The sequence below is a fragment of the Entelurus aequoreus genome, linkage group LG10 (assembly GCF_033978785.1).
Source record: "Entelurus aequoreus isolate RoL-2023_Sb linkage group LG10, RoL_Eaeq_v1.1, whole genome shotgun sequence".
NCBI lineage: Eukaryota > Metazoa > Chordata > Actinopteri > Syngnathiformes > Syngnathidae > Entelurus > Entelurus aequoreus.
This window is the reverse complement of record NC_084740.1, coordinates 39,767,772-39,794,501: the sequence shown is the minus strand read 5'-3', so window position 1 is coordinate 39,794,501 and position 26,730 is coordinate 39,767,772. Positions and strand designations below refer to the sequence as shown.

Genomic DNA, 26,730 nt, shown 5'->3' with positions numbered 1-26,730 from the left:
CTGACAGAAACAGAGGCAGAAGGAAGCGAACCGAACCGAAAACCCCGTACCGAAACGGTTCAATACAAATACATGTACCGTTACACCCCTACTCAATTATGAGATATAGGTGCTCCTCGTTTTGTGTTCTGATGTTGCCAGGCTATGGCACACTCCCATAGTTTGTTAATAATGGCAAAAAAGAAAACGAGGACTAATTACCCAGAGTCACACGTCTACACTGAAGAAGGAAATGTCACTTTTTTTAAGCTAAACAAGGAAAAAATGCTGCTGGGCAACAGTAACCCTCGGCTTGACCTGGACTTTCTTAAGACCTGTGTACGTCCAACTAGGGCTGGCCGATATATCGAGTTTGTAAGATATATCGATGTATTTTTAAACAAGATATGAATTAAGAAAATATCGTCATATCGATATAATTTATTTTACGTTAAAATGACCAAACGCCGCATATTTGTTGTGTTCCTGGTTCTCCCCCGCTTCCCACTCCCTCGCAACACTCCATGGGCTACTAAGCCCCTCCCCTTCCTCCTTCCAAGACGTGCTTGCACGTATAAGAACATCCATGATTGGTTGGTTGTTTACTATGATGAGTCTGAATTGGTTGACATTAGAGCAAAACATTAGGGACAGGCCAATCAGAGGCAAGATAGGGTGGGTCATGGATCCAGGGAGGGAAATTACAACAGACATCCCAAATGACGACGAGAGAGTCAAAGAAGAGAAGAGGGAATATTCAAGCGGGCGATTTATATATTAAAAAAACTAGTGGAAGATGGCAGAGGGATTCTCTTCTTTAGATGTTTCTTTTAGCGATGTAGACGACGTCCAGGAAACCCACAATGTGTCTACTTGGCCCCATTTGGACAAATCTATGCGTCTGGATAAAACATTCATTTGAGTTGTTTACCATGCTGCCAAAAATGTACGCCGAAGTGAGGAAGATCATAGCCGCACAATTAAGTCAAGTCACTTACTTGGCGCTGACCAGAACCGTACGTGTGTGGCAGTCCATTACATCTTCGACTGGGAATTAAAAAGTGCCTGCCTGCAAATTACCTGAGTTTGATACATTTTGTATTATTTGCACAGCTATGTTATTTATTTTACGTAGAAAGAATATTTTTTCTATTTTATTTATGTTATGTAATTCTGTCCTACTTAAAAAGTTTATTTTCTGTGCTGTTAATACCCATCTTGACTAACTGGCTTAATAAAAGTGCCACTGACCGTTTACAGTACAGTTGTCATTCACTTCAATTTCAGTAAATTTCGCTAAAAAATGAATGTCTTTATATGTATAATTTCACTGGAAAATATATCGAGATATACATTTCCGTCCATATCGCCCAGCCCTACGTCCAACAGCCACCAGCCTTGGAGTCATTATAGTACTTGGTTTTAAATTTGACAAACAAATTAACGGCGTTGTTAAATCAAGTTTTTATCACCTTAAATCTTTTCTATCTTTTAAATAATTTGAACAGGTCATGCGCGCTTTTATCTCATCACATCTGGACTATTGCAACGCCCTTCACACTGGAAGAAGTCCAAATGCACGGTCACACTTACAGTTAGTCCAGAACTCTGCGACGTGACTTTTAACGGGAACCAAAAAAAGGGAGTACATTACAGCGATTCTCGCTTCCCTGCATTGGCTTACTGTTCGTTTTAGGGTTGATTTTAAAATGTTACTGTTTGTTTTTAAAGCTGTGAATGGACTGGCCCCAAAGTACATCACGGACCTCATCCAAATGTATGCTCCAGCTCGCGCGTTGAGGTCCGAGGGTCAGTTCCAATATGTGGGGCCTAAAACGAGGCTTAAGACTAGGGGAGACAGGGCCTTCTCGGTTGTTGGCCCTAAACTGTGAAATGTTTTGCCCCCTCATGTCAGAATGGCCCCCACTGTTGAATATTTTAAGTCCCACTTTTATTCTCTGGCAACAAGAGAAGTCCAACACTTCTCTTTTCTAAAGTAAATCTGTACAGCAGATATGATCATCTACATCAATAATAGGATTTGTCTGAGTGGCGAGACCGGACAGATAAAAAATAAATAAATCATATAATAATAATAATTTTGCGAAACAAAACGCCAGGTAATATGTCTGCTATTAGGTGCCATTTTGCGGTCCTTATACGCGTACCATAATAATAAAGTTAAGTTAAAGTACCAATGATTGTCACACACACACTAGGTGTGGCGAAATTATTCTCTGCATTTGACCCATCACCCTTGATCACCCCCTGGGAGGTGAGGGGAACAGTGAGCAGCAGCAGTGGCCGCGCCAGGGAATCATTTTTGGTGATTTAACCCCCAATTAATACTTGTATGTTTAATGCGCCGACAATCCATCAAGCGGTTGCGGCTTCATAGCTTACAGAAGTCGTACTAAAAACATATTGACAGATGTTTGAGCACCGTGTGTAATGTTCTATATTCTCAATGGAACATTTAAAGTGTTGGTGTTGTTTACTGCCATCATATTGCAGTCTACACGTATCTCTTATGTATGACTGGTCAGACTTATCATTACACCATGTACCAAATAAAATTGCTTCGCGGTCAGTAAGCACAACCAGAATTATGCCGTACATTAGGCGCTCCGGGTTATAAAGCGCACTGTCGATTTTTGAGAAAATTAAAGGATTTTAAGTGCGCCTTATAGTCCGAAAAATACGGTACTTTTCAAAATGTTTATTATTGTAGCAATATGGTTATTTAAGTTAGGGATTTTTGTGATTTCTGATCGTTTGTGAGGGCACTTAAGGGACTTCTGTGCGTGTGCGCGTGTTAGCAGGGCAGCACATACAGCTCAGTTAAGCTTGTCGTTGTTGATTTAGCTCTTTGATAAAGAGATAGTTAATCCACCACCTCCTTGTTATGTTTGTTTGATATACAGTACTGTATAGCACTTTATATTGTGTTCAAAGTGTACAAACCTTCACTAAAACATGGACTTTTGTCAAGGCTGTAACCATTTATTCATGTTTACATTGTTTCTTATGGAGAAATTTGCTTCACTATACAAATTTTTCGATTAAAAACCCTGTTTAAGAACCAATTACTTTCGTAAAACAAGGTTACACTGTACTTGGGTATTCTATTAGCTGTAAGTTCCGACTTATACTAAAACTCCACTTACATCGCCGTTGTAGGAACATAATTAGTACATAGATTGAGGATCGCCTGTATTATTATTATTATTACTTGATTCAACCATATGTTTATTTTTGTGGATCTTAGAGCTTTATTTTTAGCCTGTTTAGAGGGTCCATATATGAGATACCGCTCTCGGCATGATGCTGTTGCTACTACAGCCACAATAATAAGCATCGTTACTTCATTAAAACCATCAGAACTGAGCATTACTTTAGCTTTATAAGGACTTGTCTTTTCATACACTTCATGTTTTGCCCAGTGACTGCTTCTTGTGTATTATTCTAATTCAAACTACATCATTAACTGATGTATTGTGTGCGTGTGTGTGTGTAACAGTTCCAGAAACGCCCGAGGTGATCCTGCTCAAAGCTCTGATCCTCCAGGTGATTTGTCTCTACCAGAAAGTAGTTCCACACCTGGTCAGCCAGTGCAAATTTGACTTCAGCAAGTTCCTCAAAGGTAATACTAGCTCCTCGTAAAATGAAAAAGTGTCTTGACCCCAACCTGACTTTGTCTGGCGTCTGCAGGGGTTGTGTCAGAGGGAGGAGTGAACCAAGAGGTCGCCCCAGTCCTTCAGCATCAGATTCTACAACTGGCCTTGGACATTCCTGCCAGCAAGTTCTCATGGTTCCGCCTTCAGGTTGAGAAGATTTAAATTTTGTTACATCATGTATACTAGTGGTGTCAAAAAATCATTTTTTTTTAATGAATCACCATTATTTTGTGACAATTCCTAATCAATTTAAAAAAATCATATTGTTGATCATATCTGATGTACACATTTACTTTAGAAAAGAGAAGTGTTGGATACTTCTCTTGTTGCCTTATTTGTATTTCATTAAATGTCTGGGTAGAATTATAAAATATAAAAAGGTATCTATTTTATGGAGCAATGTAGTTCATCATAGAACTGGCAAACAATGTAGGCAACCAATGTTATTAAAAAGTATTGAGATAGGCTCCAGCACCCCCGCGACACCAACAGGGACAAGCGGTAGTAAATGGATTTTGAATGGAGAATCGATTCTGAATCGAATCGTTACCCCCAAGTGTCGAATCGAATCGTGCGTTACCCAAAGATTTGCAGCCCAAACGTATACATCAGGCATTTGATTTTTCCGTCTATAGTTGGAAATCCGTCTTTTTTATCTCTGTAAAAATCTAAAAAAATATATTGTCAGGTTCAAACACTGATGACATCCATTAAACAAGACAAGAGGCAAAGAATTAAACTAAAAAATATATTGTCAGGTTCAAACACTGATGACATCTATTAAACAAGACAAGAGGCAAAGAATTAAACAGAGACAGAATTAAATTTGGACTCAATTGAGGATAGTCGCCTGTACACTGTACTCTTGTACTGTATCTCAGCACGCTCTGGCGAAATATTGTACTCCTCCTTCTTTATTTGACTTTCTCCGACCACATGACAACAGCCGGTTCCAGAGGGAAGTGGGTCCTAAACAGCGTTGCCTTTGGTTACCGAACAGTTCAAAAGAAGAGGTCGTAAAATAGTTAAAAAAGACTTTCGTAAAACAGTTCAAGAAGTAGGTTCAAGAAGAGGTCGCCTGGAGGGGAGTCTGGTCCTGCTTCCTCTCCGCTTTGAAGTCCTTGGGTTAGAACAATATCTTTCTGTTGATTACCATACATGAAAGAAAACAGAACACTTTAATTGTGCTAACCCCCCCCCCCCCCCCCTACACAGTGGAGTTTTACGAGGCTTACTCTTGGTTAGTTTCAAAGACAGCTTTTGTCTTCTCACCAGACACTCAATGTAACACAAAGTTTTTGTGATAACTTACAAACAATTATTCTAACAAATATTTTCTGTTTTTCTTTGGACACTGGATTCTTTCTAAACTGAATTTCTGGACACAAATTTTTGATACACTACATTTTTACACAGAATTTTTAGACACTGATTTTTAATACACTGATTTTTTTTTTTTACACTGATTTTTGATACACTGAATTTTTTTACACTGAATTTTTAGACACTGAATTTTGATATAATGAATTTTATTACACTGAATTTTTAGACTGATTTTAGAAACATTTTTTTTACACTGATTTTTAATACACTGACTTTTTTGACACTGAATTTTGATACACTTGGTTTTTTTTTTACACTGAATTTTTAGACACTGAATTTTTTCTACACTGAATTTCTAGACACTGATTTTTGATCAACTGAATTTTTAGACAATGATTTGTTATACATTGAATTTTTTGACACTGATTTTTGATATGCAAAATTTTTTTTCCGCTGAATTTTTAGACACTGATTTTTGATACACCGAATTATTTTTACACTGAATTTTTAGACACGGATTTTTGATACACTGAATTTTTAGACACTGAATTTTTTTTACACTGACTTTTCAGACATTGATTTTTGTTACACAGAGTTTTTGACACTGAATTTTTACACACAGAATTTCTTTTTACACTGACTTTTCACACACTTATTTTTGATACACTGAATTTTTTACACATTATTTTTAGATACTGATTTTTGATACACTGAATTTTTAGACACTGATTTTTGATCAACTGAAGTTTTAGACAATGATTTGTTATACATTGAATTTTTTGACACTGATTTTTGATATGCAAAAAAAATTTCCGCTGAATTTTTAGACATTAATTTTTGATATGCAAAAAAAATTTCCGCTGAATTTTTAGACATTAATTTTTGATACACTGAATTATTTTTACACTGAATTTTTAGACACGGATTTTTGATACACTGAATTTTTAGACACTGACTTTTCAGACATTGATTTTTGTTACACAGTTTTTGACACTGAATTTTTAGACACAGAATTTCTTTTTACACTGACTTTTCACACACTTATTTTTGATACACTGAATTTTTTACACATTATTTTTAGATAATGATTTTTGATACACTGAATTTTTTTTTACACTGAATTTTTTCCGTTTTTCTTTGTTTTTTCCAACCTACAATGCGTGTTAAAATCTTGATCCATCTCTTTGCCTTACCTGCCAACAACTACGGTTTTCCCGTAATGAGTACGGTTTTTGATAATCCATTCCGGTTTACGGCTGCAGTGGTAAAAACTACGGTTTTCCATTAAAAATGATTACGGTAGCTTGAAAATCGAAGCTATGTAGCGAATTTCCCGGTAGCTTGGCAGTAGCTTTTCAGTATGGCTGTAGATTTCCGTAGCTTAGCTATTTTTAGACCCATGTAGCGGTTAGATACGCTATATGCTAGTGCAACTCCACGGGCAGGAGACAACATATACGGGAAACATTAATGATGATTGGTTGGTTTACGTATAAGAAAATCCATGTTTGGCTGTTTTTTTTTACTATGATGAGTCACGGTTGGTTAAGATAAGGGCAAAACATTACAGACAGGCCAATCAGAGGCACGATTGACCCCTTGTCCCCCCACCAGGGCACCACCTTGGACCTGCGGCCCTCAGACCCGCGGCTTATCTTCAGTCCTTTTCATTAAGTTCATATCACATGCCTGATACATGTAAATGTGTTTTTGTATATATGTGTGGTGTTATTAAAAGTGTTTTCGATGGGTTTGTTTCTCTATCTTGCAGGAAGCCAGCCAAGAAGAGAAGTCAGTGATTTATTTGCTCCTCAAGATGTTTGTCAACAGCGGCTGCAGCCAACTGAAGACCTCCACACGGATGTTGGTGGTGAAAGTAAGAAACCTCTTTTTTTCCTGTTGGCTCCGCAGCTTGTTGTCAATCTCCATTATTTATCTGGGAGTAGGGATGTCCCGGTCCGATATTGACAGCAGACATCAGTCCGGATCATGTGGTCTTGCAGGTCCAATGTGTGATATCATGTCTGATACTACGTGTTTACTTGTGCAAAGCTAACATCGAAATGTCCTCCAATAGGCATACAAGATTGCTCTTTTCTATTACATTTTAGTCAATTAATGTACAAAAGGTTAACTTGCTAGGCAAGTGGTTCTCAAACTTTTTTCACCAAGTACCACCATAATGACCAACATTAAAATACAGTAACGTAGTAGGCCTACATATTCATTAAAAACAAGGCAGAGGCTTTATTTAAAGGGGATCTGTACTTTTTTGGGGGAATTTTTCCTATCGTTCACAATCAATATGAAAGACATGACGACGGATGGATTTTTTTGTAATGCATTCTATATAGTAAATAAATACTTATTACGATGGAGCCTATGGAAGCCGCTCTAGTCTGCCTAAAAAGCCTTTAAAAAAACATCCAACACCTCTATTAAGGTTTTATTTACAAGTATATATGAAATGTAGTAACAGACACATTCATAATAACATTTAATATTTACGTATTTTAAGCATTTTAAGCATACGCGGCGCATTAATTAAAAAAAATGCATCACAACGTTATTTTTTTTCTTCGACATCATCCCCGATTATTATTTACTGTAGACTACATGAGAGCCATCAAACATAATACAACATCACTTACTGTACAAGGTCTGCTGTCATTAAGATGCCGACTGCTAGGATGTTTATATACGTATTCCCGTTTAGATGGAGAATGACTCATAATCTTTGCGAAGAAACTGGGGATGGAAACAACAGTCTTTTCGTGTCGCTCTCGCCATTCCCGGGTCTAAAAAATACCATTTCATGCATCCACCTACACTTATAGAGATTATTGAAACAACATCAAAGATTGTTGAACAAGAAAATATGGAACTAAAAAATTTCTGCAACAAAGATCACAAAAACCAGGATTTGGAAAATGATATAGATCCAGATACAAATTTTTTCTCCCACATCAGTAATAATTGTTTTTATTATACAGATGATCAATATAATAGCAACATTAAATGTGATAACAAATTGTCAATTATTCATTTTAATAGCAGAAGCTTGTATGCAAACTACAACAACATTAAGAACTTTTTGGAACACATCAACGAACCCTTCAAAGTGATTGCTGTCACAGAAACATGGATTGATGATAAAAAAGGATTAGATTTTGATCTGGAAGGATATGAACTAAACTACATCAACAGAAACAACAAAAATTGAGGAGGAGTAGCTGTGTACGTGATGATTATTATTTATTTATTTTTTATTTTTTATTGTGATTACTTATGGAGTATATTGTGAATAAATTGAGAACAGGAAGTCAACAAAAGTTTTAGAAACTGTTATGTAAAAGAAAAGGGGTAGGATTAAATAAGCTCTGCTTCTTCCTACTCCTTTTCGAACATGTTGTAAAGAGAAACTGGAAATTGTGATGTATCATGTTGTATGCTTGCATGTTCGAAATAAACTCAAACTCAAACTCAAATGGCTGTCAAAGAGTACCAATTTGCCCGAATACATTCTCGTCCTTCTACATTATAGTTGCATATTATTTAAGCATTCGAAGGCAGAAGCGTATTCGTAAGTATCCAGTAACAAACGTGTCCGCATCATTCAACGTACAGTGTCATGTTGTTTAACTTCATGAATTTTTGTGAACAGTAGGCGTCACCAAAAATATATTACATCGGGTCAATATCGGTATTGGCCAATACGCAAGGCTCCAATATTGGTATCGTATAGGTGCACTCCGACATACAGTATACAGAGTAGGGAAGGCCGATATTATCGGCCGATAAATGCGTTAAAATGTAATATCGGAACTTATCTGTATCGGTTTTTTTATTATCTGTATCGGTTTTTTTTGTTTTTTTTGTTTTTTTATTAAATCAACATAAAAAACACAAGATACACTTACAATTAGTGCACCAACCCAAAAAACCTCCCTCCCCCCATTTCTTTCTGTTATCAATATTCTGGTTCCTACATTATATATCAATATATATCAATACAGTCTGCAAGGGATACAGTCTGTAAGCACACATGATTGTGCGTGCTGCTGGTCCACTAATAGTACTAACCTTTAACAGTTAATTTTACTCATTTTCATTAATTACTAGTTTCTATGTAACTGTTTTTATATTGTTTTACTTTCTTTTTTATTCAAGAAAATGTTTTTAATTTAGTTATCTTATTTTATTATTATTTTTAAAAAGTACCTTATCTTCACCATACATGGTTGTCCAAATTAGGCATAATAATGTGTTAATTCCACGACTGCATATATCGGTTGATATCTGTATCGGTTGATATCGGTATCGGTAATTAAAAAGTTGGACAATATCGGATATCGGCAAAAAGCCATTATCGGACATCCCTAATACAGAGTATATGATTAGGGATGTCCGATAATATCAGGCTGCCGATATTATCGGCCGATAAAAGCTTTAAAATGTAATATCGGAAATTATCGGTATCGGTTTCTTAATTATCGGTATCGGTTTCTAAAAGTAAAATGTATGACGTTTTAAAACGCCGCTGTGTACAGTGACGTAGAAAGAGGTACAGAGTGCCAATAAACCTTAAAGGCATTTCCTTTGCGTGCGTGCCGGCCGAGTCACATAATATCTACCGGCTGTTCTCATCACGAATTAATGCAAGGCATACTTGGTCAACAGCCATACAGGTCACACTGAGGGTTGCCGTATAAACAACTTTAACACTGTTACAAACATGCGCCACACTGTGAACCCACACCAAACAAGAATGACAAACACATTTCGTCAGAACATCCGCACCGTAACACAACATAAACACAACAGAACAAATACCCAGAATCCCTTGCAGTACTAACTCTTCCGGGACGCTACAATATAAGTATTGCACTGTTATTGTTTTGAGGCATGTTAAAAAAAATAATGCACTTTGTGACTTCAATAATAAATATGGCAGTGCCATGTTGGCATTTTTTTCCATAACTTGAGTTGATTTATTTTGGAAAACCTTGTTACATTGTTTAATGCATCCAGCGGGGCATCACAACAAAGTTTGGCATAATAATGTGTTCATTCCACGACTGTATATATCGGTATCGGTTGATATCGGTATCGGTAATTAAGAGTTGGACAATATCGGAATATCGGATATATTATAAAAAGCTATTATCGGACATCTCTATATATGATGTAGTATTTCACAGGTACATGTTGAGGAGTGTAGTGTTTGTAGGGGTGGGGCTATGACGTCATTTTCTAATTTGCACAACTTGCCCTGACAGATGATTTGGGAGTGAGTAAAAATCATGAAAAGCAAAACAAATATGTTTGGAATACAAGTTTACTTCTGTCGCCTCTTTTTTCTATTTGTAATGTTCCAAGCTTGTGGGGGCTATGACTAGAAAAACTGAAAAAATTACTAGATTTGTCGTTTTTTGAAAGCAGGTATCCATAGGGGTTTGAATACTCACTAAATATGGTGTGACGAAGTCACCAATTTGGCAAATGTAAATCCTGCTACATCTTCCTATTCTCTGGCAGAGCAGGTGTGTTAAGAAGCGGAGTTACAATGCATACCGTCGCCTACTGTAATGACACGCTGCACTCCCAGTCAGTCCCATTATAATGTGTTTATGCAAATGGATGGATGTCGTGTGTCTTCTTCAGGTGTTAAAGGACACCGGTGTGTTTGAGTACACTTGGACCGAACTTGAACTCTGGCTTGACCAGCTGGACCGAGTAGAACCCAGCCAACAAGAGACGGCCGTGCGCTTCTTGGAGCAAGTGTTTGCCAGGGTGGTGAGCCATTCCCACATGTACACAGATAAAGTTGCCAGCCTGGTGCAGGAGGCGGCCGAACTGCAGTCCAACCTGAGCGGCCCCGAGGGCGACGCCGCCAGTGTCGCCGTGTCCCACATAGACGGTAACTCCTTGTGTCCACGCCCAAAGCCTCTTTTCCCTGACCACGGCTCTCTCCACTAGATGTCCTGGACATGCTGGACGTCATTATGGAGGGCAATGATGCCAACATGGAGGAGGACGGGCCGCCTCTGAGCCAAGACTCCATTGTTCAAATGTTCCCCTTCAGCGTGGCTGTCCTCGCCGCTCTAGAGGCCCGGAACAAACTCCCAGCAAACAAAGGTAGCTTGAAATTCACAACTTTGCAGACTGTTTGTATCAAACTCAATGCTCATTTCATAAGGTCCACCAAAGGCTGTGAATAATGTGCGTCAAAGTATTTTCTGGCTCATAGTATTTGTTCTTTTCATTTGGACAGAAAAAAAAAGCTCTGTATTCGAGGTGGAATCTTTGTGCACCTCACGAGTCGATGATTCCATTCAGAATCGATTTAATTTTCTGGCTCAAAGTATTTGTTCTTTTCATTTGGACGGAAAAAAAAAGCACTGTATATTCGAGGTGGAATCTTTTTGCACCTCACGAGTCGATGATTCCATTCAGAATCGATTGTCAATTAAACACAATTCTCTTATTATATTATTTGGAATATAAATGACAATGAAACCCTTTCAAGGTTGTCTGGGATCCGCGCCAAAACTGTTTGTAACACTAACATTTACAGGGATTGTGTATGCAATTAAATTGGTTATACAGTACTTGTTTATTGTGTGTTTAGTATATAAATGTGCCTTTTTTATACTTTATACAAGTATTGCCAAAACTGTTTGTAACATTAACATTTACTGGGACGTGTCTTCCTCTGTGTATGCAATTCAAATGGTTTTACTTGTTTATTGTGTGTGTTATATAAAGTGCCTTTCTATACTTTATACAGGTATAAAATAGGCACATTTATAGGCACAATAAAGTGCCTTTTTATACTTAATACCAGTATAAAATAAGCACATTTATAGAACACACACAATAAACAAGCACAACCAATTTAATTGCATACACAGAGGAAGACACATCCCTGTAAATGTTAGTATTACAAACAGTTTTGGCAATACTTGTATAAAGTATAAACAATGCACATTTATATAGTAAACACAAATAAACAAGTAAAACCAATTAAATTGCCTCTTGTTATCTTACTTTTATTTGACTTTATTAAATGTTTGGGTAGAATTTTATTTAACAAAACCAGTTTTACTTTAAGTAATTTAAATTTTAAATTGATCAGAGCTGTTTATCTTTTTTATGGAGTAATGTAGTTCATAATAGAATGGGCACCAAATATTATTTAAAAAGTATTGATTTTGAATCAAGAATAGTTTTGAATCGAGAATCGATTCTGAATAGTGTCATTACCCCCAAGAATCGAATCGAATCATGTGGTGCCCAAAGAATCAAAGCCCTAGGATCCACTATTGTTTTAAAACCCCCTGAAATGAGCAGAAGACCCCTCCAATGTTTACTGATGTTTTGCTGAAGGTGAAATGTTGCTGCTCTCCATCCTCGTAAAGTGAGCGTACGACGATACCAACGTGTGTTTGTGTGTTACCTCCTGCAGGCGTGGCGTTTGAGTACTTGTACGCAGTGCTATGCCACATTCTTCACAGCCAGAGGGAGCCGCTCCCGCTCTGCTTGGGTCTGCTGCAGTACGACAAAGACCTGGCCTCGTCCGAGCCGCCCGTCTCTCCTCACGGCTCCGTGGCTCACCTGCAACGCTACTACTCCAGGTGGCTCCCACAGCAGTGTCGAGAGGAGCTGGTCAGTTTGTGTTTGGATTGTGCAATATGCAGACTACGAGTGTTGTATATACAGCTCAATTTGTGTCTTTAATACCAAAGCTTTTTTTGATGATTAATTTATGGAACTGAATTTGTTGTTTAAATTTTGTGAAATACATTTTTACGTCAAATTATGCTGACAGTTTCATAGAATAACAAATTGTGAGCAAAATGTGTGTATTTAGAAATGCAGTTTGTTCAATACTTTTTTTTAAAATTAAGTGTAAAAAAAAATTCAGTGTATCAGAAATCAGTGTCTAAAAATAATGTGTAGAAAATTCAGTGTATCAAAAATCAGTGTGTAGAAAGAATTCAGTGTCTAAAAATACAGTGTAAATAAATTCATTGTATCAAAAATCCGTGTCTAAAAATTCTGTTATCAAAAATCAGTGTCAAAAAATTCAATGTATCAAAAATCAGCGTGTGAAAATTTAGTGTAAAAAAAATTCTGTGTCTAAAAATTCAGTGTCAAAAAACTCAGTGTATCAAAAATCAATGTCTGAAAAGTCAGTGTAAAAAAAATTCAGTGTCTAAAAATTCAGTGTATCAAAATTCAGTGTATCAAAAATCAGCGTCTAAAAATTAAGTGTAAAAAGAATTCAGTGTATCAAAAATCAGTGTCTAAAAATTCAGTATATCAAAAATCAGTGGAAAAAAAATTCAGCATATCAAAAATCAGTGTCAAAAAATTCAATGTATAACAAATCATTGTCTAAAAATTCAGTTTATCAAAAATCAGCGTCTAGAAATTCAGTGTAGAAAGAATTCAGTGTCTAAAAATTCAATGTAAAAAAACATAAGTGTATCAAAATTCAGTGTCAAAAAAGTCAGTGCATCAAAAATCAGTGTAAATTTATTTTTCAAAAATCAGTGTCTAAAAATTCAGTACATCAAAAATCAGTGTCAAAAAATTCAGCATATAAAAAATCAGTGTAAAAAAATTCAATGTATAACAAATCATTGTCTAAAAATTCAGTTTATCAAAAATCAGCATCTAGAAATTCAGTGCAGCAAGAATTCAGTGTCTAAAAATTCCATGTAAAAAAACATAAGTGTATCAAAATTCAGTGTCAAAAAAGTCAGTGCATCAAAAATCAGTGTGAATTTATTTTTCAAAAATGGGACGGCGTGGCGAAGTTGGTAGAGTGGCTGTGCCAGCAATCGGAGTGTTGCTGGTTACTGGGGTTCAATTCCCACCTTCTACCTTCCTAGTCACGTCCGTTGTGTCCTTGGGCAAGACACTTCACCCTTTGCCTCTGATGGCTGCTGGTTAGCGCCTTGCATGGCAGCTCCCGCCATCAGTGTGTGAATGTGTGTGTGAATGGGTAAATGTGGAAATACTGTCAAAGCGCTTTGAGTACCTTGAAGGTAGAAAAGCGCTATACAAGTACAACCCATTTATCATTTATTTATCATAAAGCGCTTTGAGTACCTTGAAGGTAGAAAAGCGCTATACAAGTACAACCCATTTATCATTTATTAAAAATCAGTGTCTAAAAATTCAGTGTCAAAAAATTAATTATATCAAAATTCAGTGTCTAAAAATTCATTGTAAAAAATTCAGTGCATCAAAATCTGTGTAAAAAAATTCAGTGTATCAAAAATCAGTGTAAAAAAAAAATCAGTGTATCAAAAATGAGTGTCTAAAAATTCTGTGTAAAAAAATGTAGTGTATCAAAAATTAGTGTCTAGAAATTCAGTTTAGAAAGAATCCAGTGTCCATAAATACAGTGCAAATAAATTCAGTGTTATCAAAAATCAGTGTCAAAAAAATTCAGTGTATCAAAAATCCATCTCTGAAAATTCAGTGTCAAAAAAATTGTCTAAAAATTCAGTGCTAAATAATTCAGTGTATCAAAAATCAGTGTCTAGAAATTCAGTGTCTAAAAATACAGTGTAAATAAATTCAGTGTATCAAAAATCAGTGTGTAAAAATTCAGTTTATCAAAAATCAGTGTCTAAAAGTTCAGTGTAAAAAAACTTAATTGTATCAAAATTCAGTGTAAAAAAATTTGTGTCTAAAGAATCAGTATCAAAAATCAGTGTAAAAAATAAGTGTATCAAAAATCATTGTCTAAAAATCCCTTAGTAGAAGATGTTTGGACACACCTGAATTGTATTCAATGTTTAGAATTTTTCGCATTACATTACATATTTTTGTTTTTTTTGGTTTACAATTTGACTATTGTTTTATCCAACAATATGCCTTTGGATACCCCCGTGTTTATACAATATTTTCTTGCATGTTCACTTCAGATTGTTCTCAAGTTTAAAAGACATGCAATTGTAGGCATCGCATGCAATTTTTCTGTCAAAATTGAAAGAACGTATACATTTAGTCAGAAAAGATGAAGTGCTTTATTGATGCACTTTACTTCCAGGCTTTTGCGGGCCGCATAAAACAATGTGGCGGGCCAGAACTGGCCCCCGGGCCTTGAGTTTGACACTGGCGCTCTAGACGAAGAGTAGACGAAATGGGATATACTTCCGGTTTAAGGCACAAAACAGGAAGTACATTTTCAACCCGCAACACCTGCAGTGAGCGAAATCGTCCAAAAGATAGCTCAAACAATACCACACCTTTGCAGTGTCTCTGTCAGTGTTGAAACTATATATATATATATAAAACACACACATTTAAAAAAAAAATTCAGTTCACAAAATTCAAACGCAAAAAATTCAGTTACATAAATTCAGCGTCAAAAAAAAGCTTTCGTAATAAAGACACCAATTAATCTCCGTAGTTATACTGTTTTATGATCATTTTACAGTTAGAGTTGCCCGAATGTCAGCCGAAGGAGATGCTGACTTCCTTCACTGCGCTGATGAAAGCTGCCTACCTTGACGGCCTGAGCGGCCTGCCGGAGGACAGCTTCAGGAAAGATGTTGAAGAAGCCGCCGCTGCCTTGTCGGTGGCTGACTTCCCGCTGGCCATCAAACAGATTTTACTCTACGTCAAATCCACAGTGGAAGACTTTGGCACAGTAAGAGCACGGAAACACGCAGCTTTACACTCGGGGTGGGACGATACATGTGTGTTTGGAATTTAAATATTAAATATACTTGTTGAATCAAACCTCTGCCTCGAATATTTAGGCCTACTACGCTACTGTATTTTAACGTTGGTCATTATGGCGGTACTTGGAGAGCCAAGTGTTTTCTGAGGTGGTACAGAAAACAGTTTGAGAACCACCGGACTATTGAATAAGATGATAGCACTTTGCAGCCATTGGGGAATGGGACTACAATCTTGAAGTATTAACTTCACCCAGTAAGAACTTTACTTATTGATAATAGAATAATAGTCCACATGCTTCACCTGCTCCACTAAAAAGAAAAGCTGTACCCAGCGGTGTCCATTTTTCATTGGCTCTCGGTATGTTCTCAAAATAACAAAAAAGTAGATATTACACAATTTTAATTTGTCATTTATAACATGAAGCTTATTTTGCGCCTAACACAGTACAGCCGTACCTCAGAATAGAAGTTTAATTGGTTCTGTGACCTTGAATAACAGCTATTGCGAAACAGCGGCGCCCATTGAAAATAAAATCAATTTAGTTGGTGCATGTCCCCCCCAAAACGGCACCGTTTAACTAATATAACATGCCTTTTAGAAAGGAAAACTATCATTTAGATGAGGGGTGTCAAACTTGTTTTCAATGAAGGCCACATCGCAGTTATGGCTGCCACCAGAGGGACGCTTTTTATGCATTTTATTATTAAATATATTTTTTTACATATACTGTAAAACAAATATCTGTATATTTCACAGTGAAAATCTGGTCACCATTTTTTTTAATGTAAAATCTACACATTTTTAAACGTATTACAGTAGACAGGGAAAAAAAGTACCCACTGTTTATTTACCATTTTAAAATGGTACCACAGTTATTTTACGGTAAAATACTGGCAGCTTAGTTGCCAGAATCTTACTGTAAAATGTAAAGTAGTTTTTTCAACATATTACTGTAAATAGAAAAACAGTACCACTATTTTATTTTTTTTTGTTACCGTAAAATAACTGTGGTACCATTTTTCCATTTACAGTAACAACCGTGGATTTTACAGTTAAAAAAAAGGCAGCGTAGTCTGCAACATTTTATAGTAAAAACAGTGGTAGTTTTTTTTTCAATTTACAGTTTTCAATTGAATATGCTGTAAAAAAAATATCGTAATTTTTAGTTAATATCTATTGTCCTTTTTACAGTGTACAATTTGATGGATAACTTACTTTAATCAAGCAGATATTGAAGTACCGTATATTACCAAATAGACGCCCTTGTGCAAATAGACGCCCTTGTCCTAATAGTCGCCCGGGGTCTGAGCCCATTTTGTGAATTAACAGCCTCTTCCTAATAAACGCCTATGTCCAAATAGCCGCCCATGGGCTGTTATTTGCATAATTTAGATTAAAATCATATTGATTTAATTTTCATTAAACCCAATTTATAAGCTAAAAGGAAAAGCAAAGGTGCAATAATTCTGGTCATTACGGTAACAGCAGACGTCACGTGGGGATTCTGGGTAATCAACATATTGCAATGGGTCACCGCATATAGCGTAACACACAACAAACCCACGAGGAAAAGTTTCAACATGGCAAGCAACAGTAGCAGTGAGTTGAATGAACAGGATACCGGTACACCACAACTGATGGACGGGAATACTTTAAGGGGGAAGAAGAGAAAGTTTGACTTGACTTAAAGTTCAAGCTAGCGATTGTGAAGTATGCGGAGCAGAATTCTGGTTTGGCAGCGGCCAGGCAGTTTAACATTGACCCAAAACGTGTACGAGAATGGAAACAAAAAAAGGGAGAACTACTATCTCAGTCGGCAATCGATGGAAAACGCCCCCCCCCCCCCCCCCCCCCCCCCGGATGGAGGTAGGAAGAAAGTGAGCGACGAGCTTGATGCTAATTTGTGTCAGTGGATACATCACGTTCGTGGACTGAACCACCGTGTGTCCCGCAAAATGATCAGCATTAAGGCAAAGGAGTTGTATGTCACCGCGAGTGACACGAGAGACACCGGGGTGGTGTTTGGTGCAACAAGTGGCTGGCTTAATCGTGTGTGTGTGTGTCCGTGTTGTAAACAGTAGCCATAGCTGGATGTTGCTTTCTGGTATCCTACAAGGTGTGTGGGCTGACGGTGGCAGCTGATGGGAGTGAGGACCAGCTCATTTACTGCTTCAAGGAGGGACAGCCATGTCAGGCAGGCAGAGAGATGCTGTTGAGGGCTAGACAGCAGGCTGCTGCTGTGGTTCAGGAAGAGGAGGAGAGTGATGAGGAACAGCAGTTCCTCAATGAACTTGTGATTGAAAAGGAGGATGATGATGAGGGGGGTGAGGGAGAGGAGGAGGAGAAGGAGGATGATGAGTGGGGTTGAGTTGCATTTGGGGTTGCGTTTGCTGCAGTATTATTGTTTTGATGGTTTTATAGAGTACCGTACTTGGTACCATAATTGTATTTTTCTTGTATGCTTCTTTATTTAAAACTTGGAGTACTGTAGCCTTTATTTTATTTAAGTGACGGTATTATTGTTCTGTTTTGATGGTGTGTTTTTTAATACTTGAGTACTTGGTACCATCATTTTATTTTTCCCAGTAGGCTGCTTTATTTAAAAAGTGTATTTATTTTTAGTATTGGTATTCTATTTGACAATTGTTGCAGTACTGCCATGTTGAGGCCTTGTTGATCTCTTGTCTTTTGATAGTCTTGTTTTTTTGTTTGTATGTTTACAATAGCTTTTACATTTAAAATTGTTTGTATGAAAAAAAAATACTGGACAGTAACCATTGTAACCAAATAATGGCCTGGTGCAGGCTGGTGCAAAAATAAATAAAAGCCTTGTGCAAATAACCGCCCATGTCCTAATAGCCGCCCGGGGTCTGACCCCATTTTGTAAAATAAACGCCCGGGCTACTATTTGGTAATATACGGTATTTTATTTATTTTAACAAATAAAAATGTGTGGAAACTATGGTAATATATTATTTGTTGCATAAAATTACCATTTAAAAGGAATACAATTTCATGCCGTGCATAAATATATTTTTTTGTCAAAATGGAAAGAACAAATACATTTAGTACGAAAAGATAAGGTACTTCATTGATGTATATTTTCCTAGGCGTTCGCGGGCCATATCAAATGATGTGATGAGCCTTGAGTTTGACACCTGTTATTTATATGGTGAATATTGTATAAAATAAAAAATACAATAGACTGTAGTACAAACAAGTACAGTAGTTTAATTAGGTGATGTAATAATAATGTACAGTATTTACCTTTTTCTTTCCTTCTCCGTCGAACACACCATCAGCAGCTTCTACATATTTTAATGGATAAATGTCCGCCGCTTTAACGTCCTTGGCTGGCATTATCGACTCATTCTGCTTTAGTATGGCGCAAACTAGCAGTGCTACGCTCCAACCGTTTCACCAAATTAGCTAGCTACATGCTTTCTCGTGTTTTTGATGATTTCTTTCTTTAATTCAATGAATATCATCCACTTTTTCTCACTCACTCACTCACACTTCATGCTTGGTTATGTCTATCTCTAGCTATAAGCAATTTTGGCAAACTAGAGCATAGGTTGTAGCATCTTTTATATACAAAAAAATGGAGAATTAGCTGCCAGTAAGTTTACAGTTTTTCATTCATTCATTCATTTAAAAAGCTGTATACAACGAAAGTTAAACACTCTTATGGAAAAGTAGATTAAAACTGAGATATGTAGCAAACTGTGATTACACCCCTAATTCAGTCCTTGTTTTTTTTCCTGCACAGTTTCCCCAAAACACTGGATGTGCTATTTTGAAGACCTTAATGGAAATACTGCAAGACGTCTTGTCCAGGCTGCAAGGCTGGCAGGTGTCCACGGACCCTGAGCCGGCAGAACAGAGCTACCAAGAGGGTTCTGACCTCTTCCTGGAAGTGAACCAGTCGTCCACCGGCGAGGCCAACAAAGAGCAGGTGAGGAAAAGAAGCGCTGACCAATGATTTGGGAATCATTAAGATAAATGAGTAGGGAGAAAAGTACAACAAAACGAAGAAGGGTAAAGTTAGGAGACCAGCCTGCAGTCGACAAATAGGGGAAAAACAGGAGCAATCAGAAGATGATACAAGTCACACTGCACGAGGATAGGGTTTGTACTAGGGATCGACCGATATGTTTCTTCCAGGGCCGATACCAATTATTAGTAGTCAAAGAGGCCGATAACCAATATTTGGCGCCGATATTCATTTCCAGTAAAAGTTATTTAAATATGAATTGTATACGTCAGTAAAAAGCTGGACAAGGCTTTAAATTGTTTTTTTAACATCATTTTTAGGAAACATCGTACCAGTAGGGGCGCTAATGTTGAGGTTAATTTAGCACCAAACATCATCAGGGGAATTCACAAACACCTTTATTACGCGTGTCTAAGAGGAACATCAACATTTGCATTCCAAAATGTGGCAAATCTCCTGGGGCAACTGATAAATATATTGCATTTCTCTACACAGGGTTTCCGCAGGGCATTAAAAAGCATTAAAAGTCATTAAATACATTTTTTTGAATATTGAGGCCTTAAATGGCATTAAAAAGCATTAAATGCGATGTCCAAAGGCATTAAAAATGTATACTACGGCTATTCAACTACAAAACCCAAAACCAGTGAAGTTGGCACGTTATGTAAATAAAAACAGAATACAATGATTTGCAAATCCTTTTCAACTTATATTCAATTGAATAGACTGCAAAGACAAGATATTTAATGTTCCAACTGGGAAACTTAATTTTTTTTGTGCAAATAATCATTAACTTAGAATTTAATGGCAGCAACACATTGCAAAAAAGTTGTCACAGAGGCATTTTTACCACTGTGTTACATGGCCTTTCCTTTTAACAACATTCTGTCAACGTTTGTGAACTGAAGAGACACATTTTTGAAGCTTCTCAGGTGGAATTCTTTCCCATTCTTGCTTGATGTACAGCTTAAGTTTTTTAACAGTCCGGGGTCTCCGTTGTGCTATTTTAGGCTTCATAATGCGCCACACATTTTCAATGGGAGACAGGTCTGGAATACAGGCAGGCCAGTCTAGACCCACATTATTTTACTATGAAGCCACGCTGTTGTAACACGTGGCTTGGCATTGTCTTGCTGAAATAAGCAGGGGCGTCCATGATAACATTGTTTCAATGGCAACATATGTTGCTCTAAAACCTGTATGTACCTTTCAGCATCAATGGTGCCTTCACAGATGTGTAAGTTACCCATGCCTTGGGCACAAATACACCCCCATACCATCACAGATGCTGGCTTTTGAACTTTGCGCCTAGAACAATCCGGATGGTTCTTTTCCTCTTTGTTCCGGAGGACATGATGTCCACAGTTTCCAAAAACAATTTGAAATGTGGACCAGTCAGACCACAGAACACTTTTACACTTTGCATCAGTCCATCATAGATGAGCTCAGGCCCAGCGAAGCCAGCGGCGTTTCTGGGTGTTGTTGATAAATGGCTTTCGCTTTGCATAGTAGAGTTTTAACTTGCACTTATAGATGTAGCGACGAGCTGTAGTTACTGACAGTGGTTTTCTGAAGTGTTCCTGAGCCCATGTGGTGATATCCTTTACACACTGATGTCGCTTTTTGATGCAGTACCGCCTGAGGGATACAAGTTTACTGGCATTCAATGTTACGTGCAGTGATTTCTCCAGATTATCTGAACCTTTTGATGATATTACAGACCGTAGATGGTGAAATCCCTAAATTCCTTGCAGTAGCTTGTTGAGAAATGTTGTTCTTAAACTGTTGGACAATTTGCTCATGTATTTGTTGACATCTTTCTGGAGCGTATCATGACGGATGCCCTAGCAGATCATGAAGGAACTGTCAGCATTGGAGGCAGACCAATCACCAACCTCCGTTTTGCAGATGATATCGATGGGCTAGCTGGAGAAGAAAGAGAACTTGCCAGTCTAGTTGAAAGGCTTGATACCACCTCCCGAGCCTACGGAATGGAAATCCATGCTGAAAAGACCAAAATGATGACCAACAACAAAAATGGCATCCGCTCAGACATCAAAGTCAATGGACAGGCACTGGACACGGTGTCAAGCTTCAAGTACCTCGGTGCAATCGTGTCCGATGAAGGATCCAAACGGGAAGTCCTTGCCAGGAGTGCTCAAACAACTGCTGCCCTGGCAAAACTCAAACCCATATGGAAAGACACAAACATCAGTCTGGCATCAAAGGTGAGATTACAGCGCTCACTTGTAATGTCGATCTTCCTTTACGCCTGTGAAACATGGACCCTTACAGCAGAGCTGCAGAAAAGAATTCAGAACATGGAGATGAGATGCTACAGAAGACTCATGGGTATCTCCTACACCCAACATGTCACAAACGAAGAAGTCCGGCAAAAGATCAGCCAAGCCATCGGCCCACATGATGACCTGCTCACCACGGTCATAAAGCGGAAACTGAGGTGGTACGGACACATCACCAGATCCTCAGGCCTTGCAAAAACAATCCTGCAAGGCACCGTACAAGGTGGCAGGAGACGAGGGAGACAAAAGAAAAGATGGGAAGATAACATCGGAGAATGGACTCACCTGAAACTCACCGAGGCAATGAGAGCTGCTGAGGACAGAGAGGGATGGAGAGAGCTGGTCAACAGATCGTCTGTGGTGCCCCAACGACCCTTTGGGGTTATGGGATAGGTTAGGTTAGGTTATTTGTTGACAAAGTGGTGACCCTCGCCCCATCCTTGTTTGTGAATGACTGAGCATTTCATGGAAGCTGCTTTTATACCCAATCATGGCACCCACCCGTTTCCAATTAGCCTGTTCACCTGTGGGATGTTCCAAATAAGTGTTTGATGAGCATTCTACAACTTTCTCAGTTTTTTGGCCACTTGTGCCAGCTTTTTTGAAACATGTTGCAGGCATCAAATTCTAAATAAGCTAATATTTGCAAAAAATAATACATTTTTCCTGTTCTAATGTTAAGTATCTTGTCTTTGTAGTCTATTCAATTGAATATAGGTTGAAAAGAATTTGCAAATCATTGTATTCTGTTTTCATTTACCATTTACACAACGTGCCAACTTCACTGGTTTTGGGGTTTGTACATAACGAAAAGGGTCACAGTTTCAAGGGCTCAGGGGCCGGACATCGGAATGTGAATGCTTCAGCAGGTTATATTTCTTTGAGATTGCGTTTACTTAATTGCAAAGTCAACACATAGACTTTCACACTGCACTGCCAATAAATTAATTATTTTCCTTCCTTAGTTGTATTTCTTGTTTGTAAAACTGTAAATATAAACATAAAATAAACATTACAAAATTATAGCGTCCATTGTGTATTTTACATAAATAATGTCTATTGTGTATTTTACGTAAATAAAATACAAGATTTGGTATCAATATGTTCACACAATACACTACAAATGTTTACACATATAGAAATTACACACATCACACATGGGACGGTTTAGTAAGTGAATTGTTTCTGTTACATTTTAAAACAAGAGCGATTCTTACTAGTAGAAACGCTATAGACGGCTATAAGACGGAACGGCACTTGTACTTCCGGTTTAAAGCTCGGTCTCAACAGAAGGGCAATGCAGCGCAGTGGGAAAACTCATCCAAAATATGGCGCCATAGCACAAACAATAGCACACCTATTCAGTGTCTTTGTTTTGTTTTTTTAACTATGTGCATTATGGCCGTCAGCGAAGAAAAATCCATAAATTAGCCGCACCGCTCTAAAAGCCGCAGAGTGCAAAGCGTAGGAAAAAAGTCTGGAATTGATGGTAAATTAGATTTGCTGATACCTGCTGAAACCCTGGGCAGTCAGGTGTTGTCCTGCTGGTAGTGCAGTTGTGTCTTGTGGCACCACAGATCACAACCACTGTTCATATTAACAAACATCATTTTGCTTAGTGGTTGTAATTTGTGTTCCAGATGCTTCTCTCGGCGTTGACCTCCATCTTCAGACATCCGTGCCTGGAGCAGTGGTACCTGGCTTTGGAACTGTCCACGCTGCCGCCCCACTCGCTGAACCCGGTCCGACTGAAGGCCATGTGCACTCAACTGAGCGATGGCATCGTGACCCTGCTGACGATGGCCGCCGCCACCTTGTGCGAGCTGGGCCACCTGGAGCTGCTGGTGGCCTACACGGGTGCTGTGGAGAAAGCCGTGCGCAAGGAGCTGTTGGAGCTGAGTGCCCAGACTCCTGTGAAACTTTCCAGACCTTTCCAGGCTCTCCTGGCACTGCACAGCTACATGGACCCCTTGCAAGTGAGAGACTTGGTGTCCGAGTTGCTGCTCCTCCCTCAGGAGAGGCTGGTCATCAGCGCCGCACGGACTCAACCCAGCGTTTACGGCCAGGCCGCGCTGCAGATTCTCACCGAGTCCACAGCCCGGCGGGATCAGGAGCGCGGCACATTCCTGTCGCAAGCTCACCTCCGCGGCCTGGGTACGCTGCTGCTGTCCTGCTCCAGCCCGGCGCTGGAGGCGTTCCTGCTCCAGATGCTGACCGGCGAGCCCGCAAGCGCGCAACTCATCCACTCGGACGTGCTGGTGCACTGCCTCCAGCATCCGCTTCCTCACACCCTGGCCATCGGGTGCCTGCTTCTGAAGAACTGCTCCACACAGCGCCTCTTCTTTGAGACGTGGTGTCTGCAGCCGGACAACGCCAACAAGCTGTCGGACATGATGGAAGACTTCCTCCCGCTGATTGGAACCTACCTGCAGGTGGCTACCAACAAGGATCCAACCAGGCCTCAAGATGGTGCGTACACGAGCAAAATGTTGATGGTGAGGGAGGGTGTCAAAAGCATTGATACTTTGATACCTGCTTTTTAGTAACGTCAGTACAATATTTTCTACTGACACTTTTTCCCTGGCCAGCATTGAGTCAGCGCTGCATTAGAAGCCTGCTGTCTTATAAAGATATACAATATTTCCATAGACAGTGGAACAGGGTTGTCCCCATACTAGGGCTGGGCGATATGGCCTTTTATTAATATCTCAATATTTTTAGGCCATGTCACGATACACGATATATATCTCGATATTTTGCCTTGGCCTTGAATGAACACTTGATGCATATAATCACAGCAGTATGATGATTCTATGTGTCTACATTATAACATTTTTTGTTCATAATGCATTAAAGGCTTACTGAAAGCCACTACTACCGACCACGCAGTCTGATAGTTTATATATCAATGATGAAATCTTAACATTGCAACACATGCCAATACGGCCGGGTTAACTTATAAAGTGCAATTTTAAATTTCCCGCCACACTTCCGGTTGAAAACGTCTAGATATGATGACGTATGCGCGTGACGTCAACGGTTGATACGGAAGTATTCGGACCCATTGAATCCAATACAAAAAAGCTCTGTTTTCATCCCAAAATTCCACAGTATTCTGGACATCTGTGTTGGTGAATCTTTTGCAATTTGTTTAATGAACAATGGAGACTGCAAAGAAGAAAGTTGTAGGTGCGATCGGTGTATTAGCGGCGGACTACAGCAACACAACCAGGATGACTTTGAGGATAGCAGACGCGCTAGCCGAACGACCTCACCTTGACTTCCTCCGTCTACGGGCCGCCAACCGCATTGGTGATCGGGTGAAGTCCTTCGTCGTACCGTCGATCGCTGGAACGCAGGTGAGCACGGGTCGTGATGAGAGCTGGCGTAGGTGCAGAGCTAATGTTTTTAGTTCTGTCGAAGTTCCGTAGCTAAGTTAGCTTCAATGGCGTCGTTAGCAACAGCATTGCTAAGCTTCGCCAGGCTGGACAGCATTAACCGTGTATTTACATGTCCAGAGTTTGGTAGTATTGTTGATCTTCTATCTATCCTTCCTGTCAGGGCCTTTTTGTTTTGTTTCTATATGCAGTAAAGCCCGATGCTATCACGTTAGCTCAGTAGCTAAAGAGCTTCACCGATGTATTGTCGTGGAGATAAAAGTCACTGTGAATGTCCATTTCGCGTTCTCGACTCTCATTTTCAAGAGGATATAGTATCCGAGGTGGTTTAAAATACAAATCCGTGATCCACAATAGAAAAAGGAGAGTGTGGAATCCAATGAACCCTTGTACCTAAGTTACGGTCGGAGCGAAAAAAGATACGTTCTGCACTGCACGCTAGTCCTTCACTTTCACGTTCCTCATCCACGAATCTTTCATCCTCGCTCAAATTAATGGGGTAATCGTCGCTTTCCCGGCCTGAATCTCTCTCGCTGCTGGTGTAAACAATAGGAAAATGTGAGCAGTCCTTCCTCCGGTGTCATCACGCTACTTCCGGAAGGGGCAAGGCTTTTTTTATCAGAGACCAAAAGTTGCGAACTTTATCGTCGTTGTTCTATACTAAATCCTTTCAGCAAAAATATGGCAATATCGCGAAATGATCAAGTATGACACATAGAATGGATCTGCTATCCCCGTTTAAATAAAAAAAATTCATTTCAGTAGGCCTTTAATATATGCTCATTTTAAACTATCACGCAAAGAGGGAAATCACAACTAAGTCAGTTGACCAAAAGTGTATTTATTAAACAATTATTAAGCAGTGGCACAAACATTCATGTCATTTTCAAAACAGAAAGTGCAAGATTGTCAGAGAAATTTTAAAACAAGCTATTAGTGCACTTTTGTGCATGATGTCACTAAGATGACATAGCAAAACAACACTAAATTAAAGTGCACTTTTTATACTGAACGCCACTACAATAGTTTAAAACAAATAAAGTGCACAATCAGTGACTCCTAATTGTGTCCTTGCAGTGCAAAAGGAAGTGTCGAACGCACTGAAGGAGCGTCTCCTGGCCAAGTTGATTCAGTCTGCTCTCGGAGACGCCACAGAAGACGCTGTGGCGCTTGAAGCGCTGGCGGCTCTGATCAAGCTCTCTGCAGACGTGGCGGACATCAGAGACTTGATGACTGACCTGCCCGCTGCCCTGCAGAAAGTGGACAGTTCTGAAAGGTCACATCGCCTCAGAATCCAAGAAAAAAAAATAGGACTCCCGTCAGAACTTTTGGTTTGATTTGACCTTCCA

At 38.8% G+C, this 26,730-nt stretch overlaps 1 protein-coding gene across 2 annotated transcripts in view; it reads left to right on the top strand.

Annotated features, from left to right (window-relative positions):
- The window catches only part of urb1 (URB1 ribosome biogenesis homolog), an 86,242-nt gene that overhangs the window by 26,941 nt on the left and 32,571 nt on the right, over window positions 1–26,730 (top strand). For both annotated transcript variants that reach the window (XM_062060851.1, XM_062060850.1), the window contains exons 13-22: window positions 3,500–3,622; window positions 3,691–3,803; window positions 6,751–6,855; window positions 10,644–10,899; window positions 10,959–11,117; window positions 12,448–12,647; window positions 15,439–15,651; window positions 19,456–19,641; window positions 23,624–24,452; window positions 26,459–26,657. In XM_062060851.1, the coding sequence (XP_061916835.1) occupies window positions 3,500–3,622; window positions 3,691–3,803; window positions 6,751–6,855; window positions 10,644–10,899; window positions 10,959–11,117; window positions 12,448–12,647; window positions 15,439–15,651; window positions 19,456–19,641; window positions 23,624–24,452; window positions 26,459–26,657 (2,383 nt within the window). The remainder of the gene's footprint in view (window positions 1–3,499; window positions 3,623–3,690; window positions 3,804–6,750; window positions 6,856–10,643; window positions 10,900–10,958; window positions 11,118–12,447; window positions 12,648–15,438; window positions 15,652–19,455; window positions 19,642–23,623; window positions 24,453–26,458; window positions 26,658–26,730) is intronic.